The 16,617-nt window shown below is 44.5% G+C and overlaps 1 protein-coding gene across 1 annotated transcript in view; it reads left to right on the top strand.

The window, feature by feature from the left end:
* Positions 1-2,530: 2,530 nt before the first annotated feature.
* The window catches only part of BBS1 (Bardet-Biedl syndrome 1), a 22,857-nt gene continuing 8,770 nt past the window's right edge, over positions 2,531-16,617 (top strand). The window contains exons 1-9 of the mRNA XM_060252306.1: positions 2,531-2,650; positions 4,062-4,138; positions 5,418-5,452; positions 6,097-6,369; positions 9,504-9,550; positions 12,244-12,282; positions 12,423-12,495; positions 13,405-13,536; positions 13,967-14,073. Of these exons, the coding sequence (XP_060108289.1) occupies positions 2,613-2,650; positions 4,062-4,138; positions 5,418-5,452; positions 6,097-6,369; positions 9,504-9,550; positions 12,244-12,282; positions 12,423-12,495; positions 13,405-13,536; positions 13,967-14,073 (821 nt within the window). The 5' untranslated portion in view covers positions 2,531-2,612. The remainder of the gene's footprint in view (positions 2,651-4,061; positions 4,139-5,417; positions 5,453-6,096; positions 6,370-9,503; positions 9,551-12,243; positions 12,283-12,422; positions 12,496-13,404; positions 13,537-13,966; positions 14,074-16,617) is intronic.

Below are 16,617 nucleotides of genomic sequence, written 5' to 3'. Positions count from 1 at the left end.
TTGCTCTCCCATTATCACCCTCAAATCTCCAGGAATTTCTTGAGCTGAAGTTTGCAATCCTAGAGCCGTGAATTAGGGGGCAAACATCACATGGCTTAAAGCTGAGGGTGGCTGTTAGAGCTTTTTTTTTTTTTAGCAGGAACACACAGGAATGCAGTTCTGGCTGGCTTGGTGTCAGGGTGTGTGGCCTAATATGCAAATGAGTTCCTGTTGGGCTTTTTCTACAAAAAAGCCCTGGTGGCTGTCATACATCATGCCCTTCCATAGGTCAGCTGGTAAAGTAGAAAGCTAGATCATATTTGAATATATTTATTGGAACTTTTTCAACTTGAAGAAGAGCCTGGTTGCCAACTTCCAGTTGAGGCCTACATATTACAGAGATCAGTTTCCCTGGAGAAAATGGCTGCTTTGGAGGGTGGACCCTATCGCATTATATCCTGATATTCCTCCTCTTAAGAACTTAAGAGAAGCCATGTTGGATCAGGCCAATGGCCCATCCAGTCCAGCACTCTGTCACACAGTGGCCAAAACCCAGGTACTATCAGGAGGTCCACAAGCAGGGCCAGGTGCCATCAGATCCACCAGCAGGGCTCTCCTCAAACCTACTGCCCCAGGCTCCACCTCCAGATCTTCAGGTATTTCCCAAGCAGAAGCTGGCAATCCTATGACAAAGCACTCTAAGCCCAGGGGGAAAGAAGCAGAAGAAGAGGTGCATTTCTCAGGGAGGAAGCAGCACTGCTGCAGGTTAAAGGGAAGCACGAGGTGGATCTGCAGGGAAAACTAAGGAACAGACAGGAGGACTGACAGCCTCATAGTGGAAAGGCTAAGGAAGACGGGCCCTGGGAATGATAAAGGCCCCAAATGGAGCAAACAGGTGACTGGTAAAAGTGACCATCCAAAGAAAATAATGAGTAAGGCCTAAACTCACGAACCTCACTGCGACTTGAGAGGGCAGTATTCCTCACCAGGTAGCATTTCCTGGGATATTAACAGGCCTATGCAGGAAAAGTGCAGCACAACAGCCTGATGCTGTAGCTAAAGGACCTATGGAAGAATTCATGCCCAGAGCTTGAGCTGGAGCAGGCAGAAATGATAACTAGAGGCTTGGACTGTTACTGTCACAAGCTGGCTGTTAAATGTGATTGAATAATTAAAGCAGCATTGGAGAGTAGTGCCCCTGCCTCCATGGAGGCTTTACACAGTGCTTATGTGTGTTTTCTCAGTCCCTGGTAGTTGTCATCCTCACCACTGTTTGATTATGTAGAGCAGGCCTTTAAAAAAAAAAAAACCCAGCAAGATCTCATTTGCATATTAGGCCACACCCCATGATGTCAAGTCAGCCTGAATTGCATTCCTGCGCGTTCCTGCTCAAACAAAGCCTTGATTTGGAGTTTGGTATAGTGGTTAAGTGAGCAGACTCTAATCTGGGATAACTGGGGGTTTGATTCCCCACTCCTCTCCTCTACATGCAGCTGCTGGTGTGACCTTGAGTCAGACCTTGAGCTCTCTCAGCCCCACAGACCTCATAAGGTGTCTGTTGTGGGGAGAGGAAGGGAAAGGAGATTGTAAACTGCTCTGAGACTCTGATTGAAGGGTGGGATATAAAACCAATTTCCTCCTCCTCCTTTTTCTCAGTGTGAGTCATGGCAAGATGTAAAGCTGTTACTTAAATACTAGAGCCAGGAAGGTATGTGTGTGCTTTAGGCAAACTGGCTATTTTGCATGCATTATAAGAAACCCAAGTATGTACTCTCAATAACATCACTAGCAAAAGGGTGCTAGTTACCTCCAAAGTACACCGTGCTACAAAGGGCAGCCTTTATCTTGACAGGAAACCTTACTTGTGTACAGCCATGTACAAGAGCAGCACCCACTGGAACACTCACAGCAAAAGTAGCTTATGAACATATGAAGCTGCCTTATACTGAATCAGACCCTTGGTCCATCAAAGTCAGTATTGTCTTCTCAGACTGGCAGCGGCTCTCCAGGGTCTCAAGCTGAGGTTTTTCACACCTATTTGCCTGGACCCTTTTTTGGAGATGCCGGGGATTGAACCTGGTACCTTCTGCTTCCCAAGCAGATGCTCTACCACTGAGCCACCGTCCCTCCCCAAGAGGTTGTATGGCTTCCCAACTTTCTGTCAACTGGACAAAATGATTTTAGGGAAGAGGGCAGAAGTAGATTCGAATCATTTATTGTCTTTCAAACTTTAAGCCTTCAATCACCCAATGAGATGGACAAACAAAAGATTTTGAACAGAAACCAAAGGATATTCATAATCTCCCATAAACCTCTGAAACTCATTGCTACAGAATACAGGTACCTGGCATGTACAGTTTTGGTTAAAGGAATTACAAATTCCTAAGGATTTTGTATACACTATTAGCAAGGATAGTTGAACATTAAGCATCTGTCACAGTTTTGCAAATCCAGTTTCTATCTGCGGTAGGAAATGCTGGGAAACCGGGTTTCTGAACGCTAACCCTTTTCCTACATGAGCGTTTGAGAGCGTAACACGCAAACGTTCAAGGGGGACTCGTTTTCCTGGAGCACCCATTAGCAGCCACGGAGTTGCCATAGCAACAGATTTTCAGCTTAGCCGTGGCTTTGAAATGGCGACCGCCGCTTCTTCTAGCGGTACCAGCGAAAGGTAAAGAATGAATGGATGGCTATTATGTCCAGGGGAATAAGACTTTGAGGAAATAAATGCCCCCCCCCGGAAGTCTGGGGAAGTCCTGTTTTCCCGAACTTGATGTTGGATTTCTAAGAGGAGAGGGTTTGTAACTTAGAAGGAGGAGGCTTGGAGCTAGGGCTCCTGGGTCCGTAAAGGGGAATGGAGGTGTCTTTGGGGATTCATCCCAACATGTTGATCTTTTCGTTGCTACTCGCCTTACCCTCACTCCTACTTCCGCAAGGCTTACACTTTTAATTTCTTTATTGTGACGGACAGAAGTTGCCTTTTCGCCATCGGTAGATTGGATAGTTCCAAGAGGTATTTCCATTCCATTTACAGTTGCCAACAGACCGGAATAAAAATGTTTGCCCTTTAATCGAGATTTAGTGGGTAAAAATTGGTAGCAGCAGCTTTATATGGCATGAAGGTCAATAATATCACTTGCTAAATAACATTCTGCTGTTACCCTTATAATAAAGGGTTAGACTGCATTTTTTTTTTCCTCCAGGTATTTGGCAATCCTACTTCTATTTTTGCTTGAAGGGAAGTACGGTAATGAATGACGCAGTGCCGGTAAAGTGGCCACTCCACCATAGTATTAGCATGGGCAAAATGAAGAAGGGGTCTGAAGTCTTTGAAACTCCTGCTTTACTTTGCTGTTTCAGATTAATAACGTTATCCATCTTCATGGTAGCAATGCTCCTGACTCTTCTACATCCAAGGAGTCAGTTCATACTTTATTATGTGCCAGTTTGGCATATTTATGCCGGAATTCTCTGTAGGGAAGATGTAAAGCATTGAAGAAAGATTTGTGTACCATTGTTCTGTCTTTCCTCCGTAGTGTCTTGTTCTTCAGTTTTACATTGTAAGCCTGTAGTCAGGGAACAAATATTTTTACATTTTTGTACAGCGCCTAGCACTTTTAGGTGTTTCATAAATAATTAATTGCAATCATAATTCTGCTCCAAGTACACAGTAGGCATCTTACATTCCTGTGAAACGTGCATCTCCTCTTCTCATTTTTTATCTTCCCCAAGTACAACAGCTCTGGGACAGCAGGCAATAGAACCCAAGAGTCCTGGGTTCACTCGTAAAACTGCCACTTAGCATTGGAACTCTTGTGTTCAAAAAGAGAATAGGATGAATGTGTATGATGGTGTGTGTGGTCACTTGGAGTCAGGATGCCTGGGTTCTTGGAGAGCTAGGTGGGATTGCAGTGGTCAGAGCTTGGGAGTTGGGGCATTGCGTTTACTATTCTAGAAAAACTGAGAAGGGCTGTTTGGTTGTGATGGGGGATTTGCGTCTGGGCTGAAGGGTCTTGCATGTTCTCAAAGACATTCTTCTGTGTACTTTCTTCTTCAATCTTTTTCATTACCACGTCTGCCAGTACTCAAGCCAATTCCAAATGGCTGGATGCCCACTACGATCCGGTGGCCAACCTGTACACATTTTCCTCCTGTGTTGGTAAGTCTGAACCTCTATTCAGTCTCTTCTAGTGTTTTGAGGGGGAAGAGGGGAAGTCAAAACTTGTGGTATTTCAGCCCAGGTGTCAGTGGAATTTCAAAAATATGTCAGTTTTCTCTGGCCTCGTAACCAAGTTAGCAACAGGCAAAGATGTGCTTTGCTTTCCATCAAACTAGTATAAGCATTGCAAATTTGGTGGCATTTCCTGATGTGGCTAAGAGACTGGGATGAGGAAACCTGGGCTTGATTCCTTCATCTTCTACAAAGATCCGCTGGTGAATTTGAGCCTTTGCACACACTCAGTTTATCCTCATGGTGTTGTTCAAAGGATACACAGTACTGATTTATATTGTCCTGATACTCCTGGAAGAAAAGCAAGGTGCAAATATGAATAGACAGATAAAATTAACAGCTGATGACTACGTGGTTGCTACTTACAACTTCCCCAGCCTCTATAAACTCCTTTGGGGTAGGAACTAACCTATTTTGTTTATGCTGTAGAACACTGTGCTCATTCATGCAATTTCTAACAATGTCTGATTTATGGCAAACTCCAGTTTGCTCCTCCATAATGTTTGCCTGTGTTTGAAAGGTGGGAAATCCAGATCCTGGCTTTTATTATAACTGGGGCTGCAAAGATCAGGCAGTTATTAACACTTCCTTCAAGCTCAGATGTGCATGAGGAAATGTGGCTGAGGTAAGGGAAAACCTCGCTGCAAATGTTCAGAGGCGCCTTCCTTTTATTGTCACTGCACATGTCTCAGGGTTTAGACCTGCCGCTGGTAACGCGTTCATGTGCTTAATCCTGACAAGGTGGGTGGTTCAAAGCAGCAGGATGACGGCAGCCAGTGAAATACCTTTGCCCAAGGTCTCTAATCCCATCCGAGGGCGTCACAAGAGAAGATCTGCTGTTTTGTCTGCCTTCCAGCTGGGGTGTAGCTGCTTTCCTGGTTGTGATGCCATGTTCTTTAGAATGCCTCCCAGAATCTTTGTTGGTCAAGGGATGGCAAAAGTTAATATTTTTAGCACAGAATTATATTCCCTAGAAGGATTACCCTGGAGTTGGGAACCACAAAAGTGTTCTCCCCTCAAAAACAAATATGTTCTCTAATTTGAGCTCAGAATATTATTTCAAATTCCTAAATGACAGCATCAGGTTTTGGGAGATCCAGAGCCGGCTTGCTAGACAATGCATTAAATTAATCAGTTTACAGAAATGTTAAGAGTTGCCTTTCTGGGTCTCTTGTTGAATGGGCTGAAACAGGGCCTTCTGTTTCAGATCTAGCTGACTTGCATGGTGATGGAGATTATAAGGTAAGACAGCTGACTGAACCAACAACCCTTCTCAGCATGGTTACCAATATGTTTTCCTTGCCATTGTATCCCCAAACCTGTAGCCCATCTGGTACTTCTCTATTCCAGCTTCACTTCACTGATTGGTCTTAATGGCTAGGCCTGTTCATACTGTGCACGTATTAACCCATGCATGTAGTTTTTCCGTGTAGATTTTGTGTGCATGTTTCTAGTCCTTTTTGTTTCTGGGTTAACTACATACTTTATGTTGAGGCTGAACAAAGCTTTATGTGGGAGAGCTATGATCAGATCCCTTGGTCTATTTTACCCATTAAAAGTAGCCCTAGAGGGCCCAGTTTGAATTAAGGATGTGGTATGAGGAGAGTAGCCCCCTTACCTGAACCATCTTCTGAATAGAAATCTCTCACTCCTGCTGTTGCTATTGGCCCCAGTGAGGAAAAGGCAGCATGTGAGTGATTTTATTAACTCTCCTTTTCACATCTCTAATTTGACTTGGGGGTAGATGATTTATGAAGTTAAAGAAATTCATCTCTGACGTAAAGTGTAATTTACAGACTCATGGCATTAAGAGATCTTGAGTGTTCACTCTTTGTGATAATTCAGACAGATCCTTGCCTCTTTCCTCCCCCTCTCCACTCCATCAGCTTGTGGTAGGTGACCTAGGCTCTTCCTGGCATGACATGAAGTTGAAGGTGTACCGAGGCACAGATCTGCTGAGTGAGAATGCCCTGCCGGACTTGCCTGCTAGTGTAGCTGCCTTCCTGATGGAACTGCGTGAGCCATACATGCCTGCTGTGGCCGTGGCCTCTGGGCCGTTTGTCTACGTGTACAAGAATCTCCGTCCCTATTTCAAATTTACACTGCCTCCCCTGGAAATCAACCCCTTGGAGAAGGATGTCTGGGAGCAGGCTAAGGAGGTAAGAAGAGAGCAGGTGGGCTGTGACATGGAGGTCACCCAGCAGGTAGTTCTTTGGAGTGGGATCTTTCAGCACAGATTCTGTTACCCAAATTGCCTGGGTCTGGTTATTGACACACAGGGCAGTTCAAGTGCATAAGGGTTCTTTATACTCTATGTATTCAAGGGTCAGATTGCAAGGGGAACCAATGGAAGAAAGAGGCCTTAAAGAAAGAGCCAGTTTGGTGTAGTGGTTAATTGTGCGGACTGTTTCTGGGAGAACCAGGTTTGATTCCCCACTCCTCCACTTGCACCTGCTGGAATGGCCTTGGGTCAGCCATAGCTCTCGCAGAGGTTGTCCTTGAAAAAGCAGCTGCTGTGAGAGTCCTCTTAGCCCCACCCACCTCACAGGGTGTCTATTGTGGGGGAGGAAGATAAAGGAGATTGTGAGCCGCTCTGGGATTCTGAGATACGGAGTGGAGGGTGGGATATAAATCCAATATCATCTTTTTCTTGAATAAATGAAATTTTATTATGTATAAATTCACACTAAGCATTCATACAAAATAATAAACACAGATACACACACAACTAAGAAACAGAGGGGTAATCAATAGTGACAAGAAGAGGGTTGGTTTGTAATAGGGTGATATTCACCTGATCCTGAAGTCTGGAACCCACGTGGAGGAAGGAGGGGAGAGAGACATGACTGACCAGTGGTTCATGTCAGAGGCTCAGACAGAGTCTGAGAGTACACTCTTCTAGGTGCCTCAAGAGATGTACAAAGCTGGGACGCAGAGTGCCAGTTTAAGTATTCTTTGGAGGGCTAGGGGTGGGCTGGCCCAAGTGTAATGAGTAGCCAGGTTAAAATTGTGTAAGTGTGGGATGCTTGGCTTGTGCTTCCGAGGTCCTTCCTCCTTCTAGTGAGGCTTCCAAATGTCATGCGTTGTGTGATATTTGGCCTGGGGAGTAGGGAGCTCGCTCTTCTCTGGACCACCCAGGGCTGCAAGAAGTCCTCACTGTCTCCTGGGGCTATGGTAACAGTAAGATTCTCAAATTTCTCTCTCTAGTTTTGCTCGTTTGTAGTCCCCAATCCCTGCAGCATTGTGGAAGCTGCTAAATCAGACGTGTAGGAATGGGAAGAGTTCCTTCTCCCGCTTTCTCAAAGCTGCATTTTATCTGCATTCTGGCTCCACCCCATTACTCTCCAGGCCAGTCCTTACATCTTGTCATAATTCTGAGCCTTCTATGCTCATTTAGCTTCTGGAGCTCAGTAACCTTGGGTTGTGCTTCTATGATCACTGAGTTCCCCTTTGGAGCTGCAAAACTCAGGGCTGGACTCCAAAGTGTGGATTTTTATTTTATGTGTTATTAACTGCATTATAGTGATACAGTGTAGCTAAAGCAATAAACAAAATCAAGAGCAAGAAAGAATGAATGAATGTGTGAGTTTTTTGAGGATCCTTCAGTGAGTTCTATTACATGCTACTATTTAAGACTTGCTCGCCATCAGAACTGATTGTTCATTATATTTCTGCCCATTGTTCCTTTAGAACCACAGTTTTCAAACTTTCTGACTTCAGGATAATCTTCCCACAATATTTCATTGACATATTTATTTACGTTTTTAATGTATTTTATTCTGCGTGCTTTATCTATGTTTGTTGGCCACCTTGAACTCCATAAAGAAGAAAGGTGGCTAATAAATGTTTTGATTACTTGATGATTAATTAAAAACATTTATTAGCCATCTTTCTACCTCATAGGAACTCAGTGCAGCTTACACTGTCAGTAATAATAAAATACATCAAAACCATGAGTTAAAATCAATAATTTAAAATCACCGGTAGGCAGAAGAGCTAATTATATTCCATCATGAAGAAAACTGTCTTCAGCCACCTCCTAAAGACCAAGAGGGGGCCAGGTGCACCTCCCAGAGGAAGTTGCTCCATAACTGTGGGACTGCCCCTGAAAAGGCCCCCTCTCATGTACCCACCAGACAATCTTTATCTATGGGACAGTCAAGAGGCCCCTCCCTGTGATCTTAATTCCCAGGCAGAAGCATATGGGAGAAGATGATCCTTCAACTATCCCAGTCCCAAGCCATGTAGAGCTTTAAAGGTGTTTTAGGCTAGTGTTATTTATATCATTGTGATCCTTCTTTATTTCAGGGGTGGTTAGACTGCTTTTAAATAAAAATCTTTAAAAGCTGACATTGAATGAACTTTACCTGGGATAAAAAGTTTCCTGTTGACACCTGGTATAAATAAACTTCTGACATATTTTTAGTGAGAGGGCTGATTACTTGTTAGAAAATGAGAAAGTAATCATCTCAATACAGTCTTGTGGGTTAGTGGTTAATTGCATTTGCCTTGGAACAGTCAAAGAGACTTCAGTTTCCATGTGCTTGTTTTAAAATACATGCTTTCCCCACCAGTGGGATAAAACTCTGTATCAGTGTGTTCCTGAAGGTTCTGGGCAGGCCCACACATGCAGGGTCCTGTGCAGATCTTTCATGTCTAGACATCACCCCATATCAACTAAGAGTACACCTACCAGACATCTAACATTCTACAGGGGAAGACTGGCAGTGGCAAGTAGGCTTTCTTTGAAAGACCCTTGTCAGCCATTTCTGACCTTCCCATCATGGTGCTTCCGTAGTTTTCCAAGAAACCTCAGGGCTCCATGGAACAGCTTATAAAATAATGCTTTAGGAAGCTAAGTACAGATAATGCAGCACTCTTAGTGGTCCACATTGACCTGAACACCACAAGAGCATTGTATGTTCCCAACACTTGCTTGTGCAAGACAGCTCATGATTGGGTCCCAAGGCTAGGCTCCCAATTTGGAATTACTTGCAGTGGTCTTCACCTTCAGCAATGAGAGGGATAGAGGCTGAGTGGAGCCTGAGCACTGGGCTAGAGATGCCAGCCTCCAGGTGGGACCTGGGGATACCCATGAGCTCCACCTCCAAATATTCAGGAGTTTCCCAACCTGGATATGGCAACACTACCCCACACCCCACTACCCCACATCCCCTGCTGGTGGTCAAGGGGGACTAGGCAACCATTACACCCTAGGTTTTTCAGAGTTCTCTTTGGTGTGTGCTGGTGCTGCAGTAGGAAGCAGCTGAGTATTCTTGTTCTCTTCTTACAGGACAAGATTGACCCTCCAACAGTGAAAGAGATGCTAGAGATGATCCGGTGAGAAGCTTAGAATCATAGTGTCCCTTAACTGAGTTTGAAGCTCGGGAGTTGTAGAATAGAAACTTCAGGACCCTAAGATGAGAGATGTGGATAAATATGTGATGCAGATTCCTCACACATCAAGGTCTTGCTGCATCTTCCTGCCCCCTCCCCATGGCAGCTGATTTAATTCTTAGCTTCCCCATAATATCGGCACGCTTCTGCCAACCTTCCAATTTTCCATAGCTCCACTGCCATTTTTTTCTCCAAGCCTCCTGGTAATCCATACCCAAAGTGGGGTTGGGCAAGTGCAGAAGAGAAAGTACCTATTTCTGCACCTGTGGCCTGTGGCAGCATATCCAACACCATCTCCTCTCCAGCCTGCTGCTCCCTCCCTCCTCCCACCAGCATATTTTTAGCCAGTTTTTTTTTTAATTGCTGCTTTGATGTTGAGGAGATAAGGCAAGATAGACATGTTTCATAAATAAATTATTATTGGTATATTGCAATATGCCTACTAATGATAAATTAAGGGGGGGACAGGCTAAGAGTGAAGTATGTGTGCCAAGTTCAAATATGGAAACAGAGAGCAGTGGCCATTAACTCAGAGCTGAGTATTCTTGTTCTGTGTGGGTGGCATTACTCTGGATTTTCAGCCTGTCCATGGCAAGTAAGGGTTAATGGTAAGCATTTGTTTTGAAGCCTGTGCATTCTCAGTGGCAAGGATTATCCCTGCAGGGTGATTAACCTAGTGCCATTATAAGAAGAGCTGCATCCTTCTAAACCCACGGACTTCAGTGGTCTTATAAGGGTGTAACTCCACTTAGGATTGCAGTGTAAGAGGCCAGTTCGCCTGCCTTTCAGAAAGCAGTCAGGTGGAGTGATGACTGGAAGTCCAGACTAATGCCACCCACACAGGATTATCCCTCTGAGTTAATCCGAAATGGCCACTGCTCTCTGTTTCCATATTGGGACTTGGAAGACATTCTTCTCCCGCAGCCTGTTTGTTTGTTAGGTATGCAGCATGTTACTCCCAAGCACTCTTCTCATACTTGCAGGCCAGGTGGTGAAAGGGTTAACTCCCCTCTCCCTGCTTCCTTTTCACGGACACGCTTACTAGTGTTCAAAGACATTGTGAAGCTGGAACAAGCACGAATGTCAAGTATTCAGAGGAGTTAACCATGTTAGTCTGTTGCTGCAAAAATAGCAGAATTCTGTAGCACCTTTAAGATTAACAAATTTTATTGCAGCATAAGCGTTCAAGAAACACAACTCTCTTCATCAGATGAATCTGACGTAGAGAGCTGTGTTTCTTGAAAGCTTATGCTACAATAAAATTTGTTAGTCTTAAAGGTGCTACTGAACTCTTTGCTATTAATGTCAAGTGTGAGAGTGTGACCTTGGACATGGGATAAAAAGCATGGGGACGGCCCCCTTCCAAACTATGAGAAATGGAGGAGCTAATGGGTGACTAATATTCTACTAGACAATCCTGCATGACTATCCCAATCAGACAGCCAGAGTTCAAACTCACTTTAACCCCAACGTCACAAATAGCTCTGTTTGCTCCTTTGAAGAAGACAGATGGTTCACACATGCTGAGATGCACTCTGCCTTTCAGTCTTTTCAAAGCTGGCACTGAACTCTATCCATCTTTTGAACTTTTATCTCAGCTTTCTTCTAAGGAGCTCAGGTTGCCTGCTAGACATAGGTCTCTCCTCCTGCATTTTATTTTCACAACAGTCTCATAAGAACATAAGAGAAGCCATGTTGGATCAAGCCAATGGCCCATCCAGTCCAACACTCTGTGTCACACAGTGGCCAAAATTTTTTATATATATATGTGTGTGTGTGTGTGGCTAATAGCCACTGATGGACCTCTGCTCCATATTTTTATCCAATCCCCTCTTGAATCTGGCTATGCTTGTAGCCGCCACCACCTCCTGTGGCAGTGAATTCCACGTTAATCACCTTTTGGGTGAAGAAGTACTTCCTTTTATCCATTTTAACCTGATTGCTCAGCAATTTCATCGAATGCCCATGAGTTCTTGTATATTGTGAGAAAGGGAGAAAAGTACTTCTTTCTCTACTTTCTCCATCCCGTGCATTATCTTGTAAACCTCTATCATGTCACCCCGCAGGCGACGTTTCTCCAAGCTAAAGAGCTACATGGTGTAGTTTAGGCTGAAAGAGAGGGTGACTTGCCCAGGTTCACCAAGTAAGCCTCAGGTCTGCCTCCTCGGAGGCATGACCTTTAAGGTTCCCAGGGAATTATGTTGAACTAAGAGAGAAGTGGTGTGTTTGAGGCCTGCCAATAAGTCCATGGCTTAAGGAAAGGCTTGAGCCTAGGGTTCTCAGAGCCAAGTTTTCTTTAAATGTTTGATATTTATTTACAAAATTTGGAATCTGACTTTCTTCTCTCTTCAAGGTCACAAGGCGGCTAACCAATTAAAAACCTACATATAAAAAAACATTAAAACCTAGCAGAAATACATCATTAAAATATGAAAACCAAGTTAAAATATACAAGCAAAAATGTAAAAATAACAAAACAGAGAGCAGGAAGGAGGGGTCACTGAGGGAATGCTAGATGAAAAAGAAAAGTCTTTAACTCCTGGTAAACGATGGCAGTAGTTAGTGAGAGAGAGTCTTTAGGCCCACCTTTGTGTTTCTTTCATGACTTATCTGGTTTTTTATGTCTTCTCTGGCAGAGAAAAAGGTGATATTCCCTTGTCCGTGCAGTCCTTGAGGTGAGTTCTTTGGCACAGCTTTGATCAAGGGGCAGTGGACTTGCTTTCAGGCCCTTTGCCCTTTAGAGAGAGGGTGGCTGTCTCTGGTAGCAGGGGTCCTACTCTGCCCTGCCTCACTCCTTTCCCCTATGCTGCTGTAGGTTCCTGGCCCTTGATACCCCTGAGATGGACTCATTTGTGAACCAGTATAAGATGCAACCAATCAAGCGCCAGGTAGGGACTTCTCTGGTCAAGCGGGAGTTCCCAGAGCTTTCAGTTTCAGGTGTTTCTCTGAAATGCTCTTGGAAGGAGGGAGCTAAAAGACCATCTTTAGGGCTAAAAGGAGTGCAGTAGCACTTGCTTTCTGTAGTGTTTGCAGGATGACCAAAATGCCTCACTGACATTACCTAAGCAACTGATACAAAGGGCTAAAGCCTACTGGAATCCATATGGTTGAGGGATCATTTCTCCCTCTGTATGCACTCGTTCACCAATTCAGATCAACCTACAGATCTCTCCTGGCCCCTTCCATCTGCCAGATATCGTTTGTTTCAGGGAAGGAAGGCTTGCATCATGGCTTCAAAAATCTTCCAGGGAAATAATTTTGAAGAGTATGTAAAACTGCTCTTTTCCCAAAGGAATTTGATGGGCACTATTTTAGGGTACCAGCTCAATTTTCTCAGTTGAATGTGGCGATTGGGTTGTGTATGTTCATTTGTTTTTATTGTGAATGATGTTCTCATGCTAATTTTATCTGGTTTGTTGTAAAGCTGCTTCAGATTGCTCCAGTGAAGTGAAACAGAATTTTTAAAAATTAAATCAGCCAACGCCCCTGGAGGCAATATGATTAGCCCCTGCTGGACCTGGGTGACTTATAAGCGGTTTACATGGGGCTGCTAGTTCCTTGTAGAGGTGGGATTAGCTGGTTCAGTCTTTTAGCTTCAGTAGGGCTGCCCGAAAATACCTTCCTGTTTAAGACATTACATGCTTGGTTGAACTCATTCTCCGTTAATTTGGTTTTGTACTAATAATAAAAAGTCTGATTCAGCTGGTAGAGGGAGAGGTACTGAAAACTTCATACCAGTCTCTCAGCGCTTGGCCTTGCTCATTTTGGTGCTAAAGGGCATCCTTTCCATCTTTCAGACAGTGATCACTTGCATGTCTACTCTGAAGAAGAATATGGCTGATGAGGATGCCATCAGCTGCCTGGTGATTGGGACAGAAAGCAATGAAATCCTGGTTTTGGACCCCGAGGCCTTCACTGTCTTGGCAAGGGTGAGGCCATGGAGCAGAGTTATTTGAAACTGATAAACTTAGTTGTTTCTCTGCCAATTCCAGCTTCATCCAGTGAGAAAAAGAAATCTCAGTTATTGTTCAGGACTAACATGGTAGTCACTCATTATAGTATTATTCATGGTTGTGCTGTTCAGCCACCAAATTAACTATCAGACACCTAATCGAGCATCTAGAAAAACAGTTTCTACCCCCCTATGGCTGCAAAGATGCCCTTGAAGCCCGTGCACAGTTTCTGTGAAACAGTGTCTGGTGGGGAAGATGAGCACAACCCTTTCTTTGTGCCCTGGATGTGGGGGGGGAGAGATTCCTTTTACTGACATTTGAAGCCTCAGACAGCCTGATGAACCCAACCCAGGCACTATGTTGGGGTGCCCAGCATTACCACTGCCCTCTTTATTTTCCATGACAGATGGCACTGCCAAGTGTGCCAGCCTTCCTGGATGTCATGGGCCAGTTTGATGTAGAATACCGTCTGACTGTAGCTTGCCGTGATGGATGCATTTACATCTTTCGCAGGTGGGCATCTCTGACAGAGGAAAGGGAGGTTGGCAGGGAGGGGAAATGTTGGGGGGGACATACCACAGAACAAAAACGTGGCAGCATAAATGTGCTATGTCTAGCTCACATTTCCCCTCATACAAGCCAATGTTGTTTTGTTCTTTGATTCTTCTTGGCTCCAGGTGGCATTTTGTGAGCAAACTCCCCTCTTCCAGCCCAACCTCCTTCTGTAGTTTAGCATCCCTGATATTATGTGGCTTGTTATGCATGCATATTTAGATGCATGTTCTCTGTGAATGAGCCCACCTTTCAAACTGGGCCCTGAAGTTCACACAAACAGTCAAGAGTAAGAAAGAAGCCTCTCCTCCAGTTCTCCTCCCTCATGTCTTAGGCAGGAGCTGCAGACTGAGGTCTCAACACCCAACGCAGTCTAAATCCAGATGCAGACCTCCATGGCTTTTTAGGGATCTGTAAGAAGAATGGTGTTTTAGGGATCTGTAAGAAGAAGAAAAAGAATTGGAGATTTATCCCCCGCCCTTCTCCCTGAATTAGAGACTCAGAGTGGCTTACAGTCTCCTATGTCTTCTTCCCCCACAACAGACACCCTGTGAGGTGGGTGGGGCTGAGAGGGCTCTCACAGCAGCTGCCCTTTCAAGAACAAGTCCTGCGATAGCTATGGCTAACCCAAGGCCATTCCAGCAGGTGGAGGAGTGGGGAATCAAACCTGGTTCTCCCAGATAGGAGTCTGCACACGTAACCACTACACCAAACTGGCTCTCAAAAGAAATGAGGATCCAGAACAAGCTTGAAGACTGGGAAAAAGATCTGGGTGGAGTAAAAAAATGGGGATAGTTTTTTTTTAGCAAGATACCAAAATAAATTTATGCCATCATAATATGAGGCACGCATATGGCATCCAGTGCCACACTGCCCGCACTAAATGTGCCCACATACACTCTGTGCAACATGCAAATTCAAGAGTAGTGTTTAGTGGGGAAGCGGAGAAGAGAGGGATATGGGTATCAGAGAAAGTAGATGGTTATCAGTGCAGTCCTAAATGCTGTTCACATCCTTCTAAATGGCTTTAGAAGGGTGTAATCTCCTTAGGGTTGCACTGTATACTACGTTCCTATTTCTGCATGGAGAAACTGTCTGGATTCCAAGTATCTGATGGGCCAACAGAATTAAGTCGTGGAAGCTGGAACTCCAGATTGCCTGCTTTGTGCAGGTGGGGAGGCTTGGCGAGAGTCCAGTGGGATGGCTGAGTAAGAGTTCTCAGGAGGAATCAAAAGGAAGGTCCAGTTGCAAGCAGCCACGTATAGCAGAACTGATAGAGCAAGAGAGTTGAGATCCAGGGTATGTAGCAACAAGGCTGAGATCCAGTTACTTGGCACATGCAAGTAGGGGGAAATTAACTCTGATAGAGGGGCAAAATGATAATAGGTGGAGAAAAAATTGATTTTCTCAGGCTTTGTCCAGGAAGGGGGGGGGGGTGATTGATGAAGTCAAAGGTGAGCCATCCCGTTGGTTGGGGATGTGGTGGAGGTATACCTGGGATCTAGGAATTTCTTGAAAGAAAGGAAAGTAAGAGAGAAGGCTATGGCAGGGCAGAGTTGTGTTGGGTTCTTAGTGACCACAAGTTAGAGAAAGGCAAAGTAGTTTATTACTTAATTTACTAAACACTGATGTCAATGAAGATTCTTTGTTTGGAAGCAATGGAGCAAGACAACTGAGCAGGGTGCCTAAAAGCAGCTTGGTTGACTTTAAATAGCCTAAACAATGGCCCAAAAACTGTTAATGCTTGACTGAGTTGGTTTCTCTCTGAACATCAGCTGTGCCAGAAAAGCGTTTTCAGTTATAATTCAGCTAGTTTGGTTGTCCCACTCCTACCTACTCTTCTACCAGTTTGCTTCCGTTTTTCTGCATACAGCTCCAAGGCAAGACTTGCAAGACTCTGAATTTGCCTAGTTACAGGCTTGAAGGAGAGAGACTAGCAAAAAGGATGCTCAGAGAGTGTAACAGCATTACCGAAAAAAGCACAACATTGACAATCTGTCTCCATGGTGCACTTTTTTAAAGGCAGCAGTGCTTTCTGTATAGGTAAAGCAGTCTGTGTGAAGCTGCCTTTGATGAACAGCAAAGGCCTGAAGACCCCTTTAAGCCTGGCCTCAGAGCTCAGACATCCTTAGTAAGGCAATGTGAAGCCATTTTAGGCAGCTGCTTTTAAACACAAGACAGACCAAGCCAACACATAGGCCATAATGTATCAGGACAGTCTCCTTTGCAATAGCTGCGTTGTACGATTCCTGTTCATTTCAAATTTGTACTCCACTTTTTCATCCATTGGGGCACAAAGCAGCTTACAACATCCTTCTGCCCTCCATTTTATCATTACAACAACCCCCCAGTGAGGTAGGATAGGATGAGAGTGTGTGAGATTGCGTTTCCATGGCAGAAATGGGATTTGAACCCAGATGCTAGTCTGATAGTCTAACCACTAGGCCACTTTGGCTGTCTCATAAGAAGCTTATGTCAGAGTGCATCCTGATGGATTTTGTGCGG

This window comes from Heteronotia binoei, chromosome 1, assembly GCF_032191835.1.
Source record: "Heteronotia binoei isolate CCM8104 ecotype False Entrance Well chromosome 1, APGP_CSIRO_Hbin_v1, whole genome shotgun sequence".
Taxonomy (NCBI): Eukaryota; Metazoa; Chordata; class Lepidosauria; order Squamata; family Gekkonidae; genus Heteronotia; species Heteronotia binoei.
The sequence above is the reverse complement of the archived record's forward strand: the minus strand, read 5'-3'. Positions and strand labels throughout refer to the sequence as shown.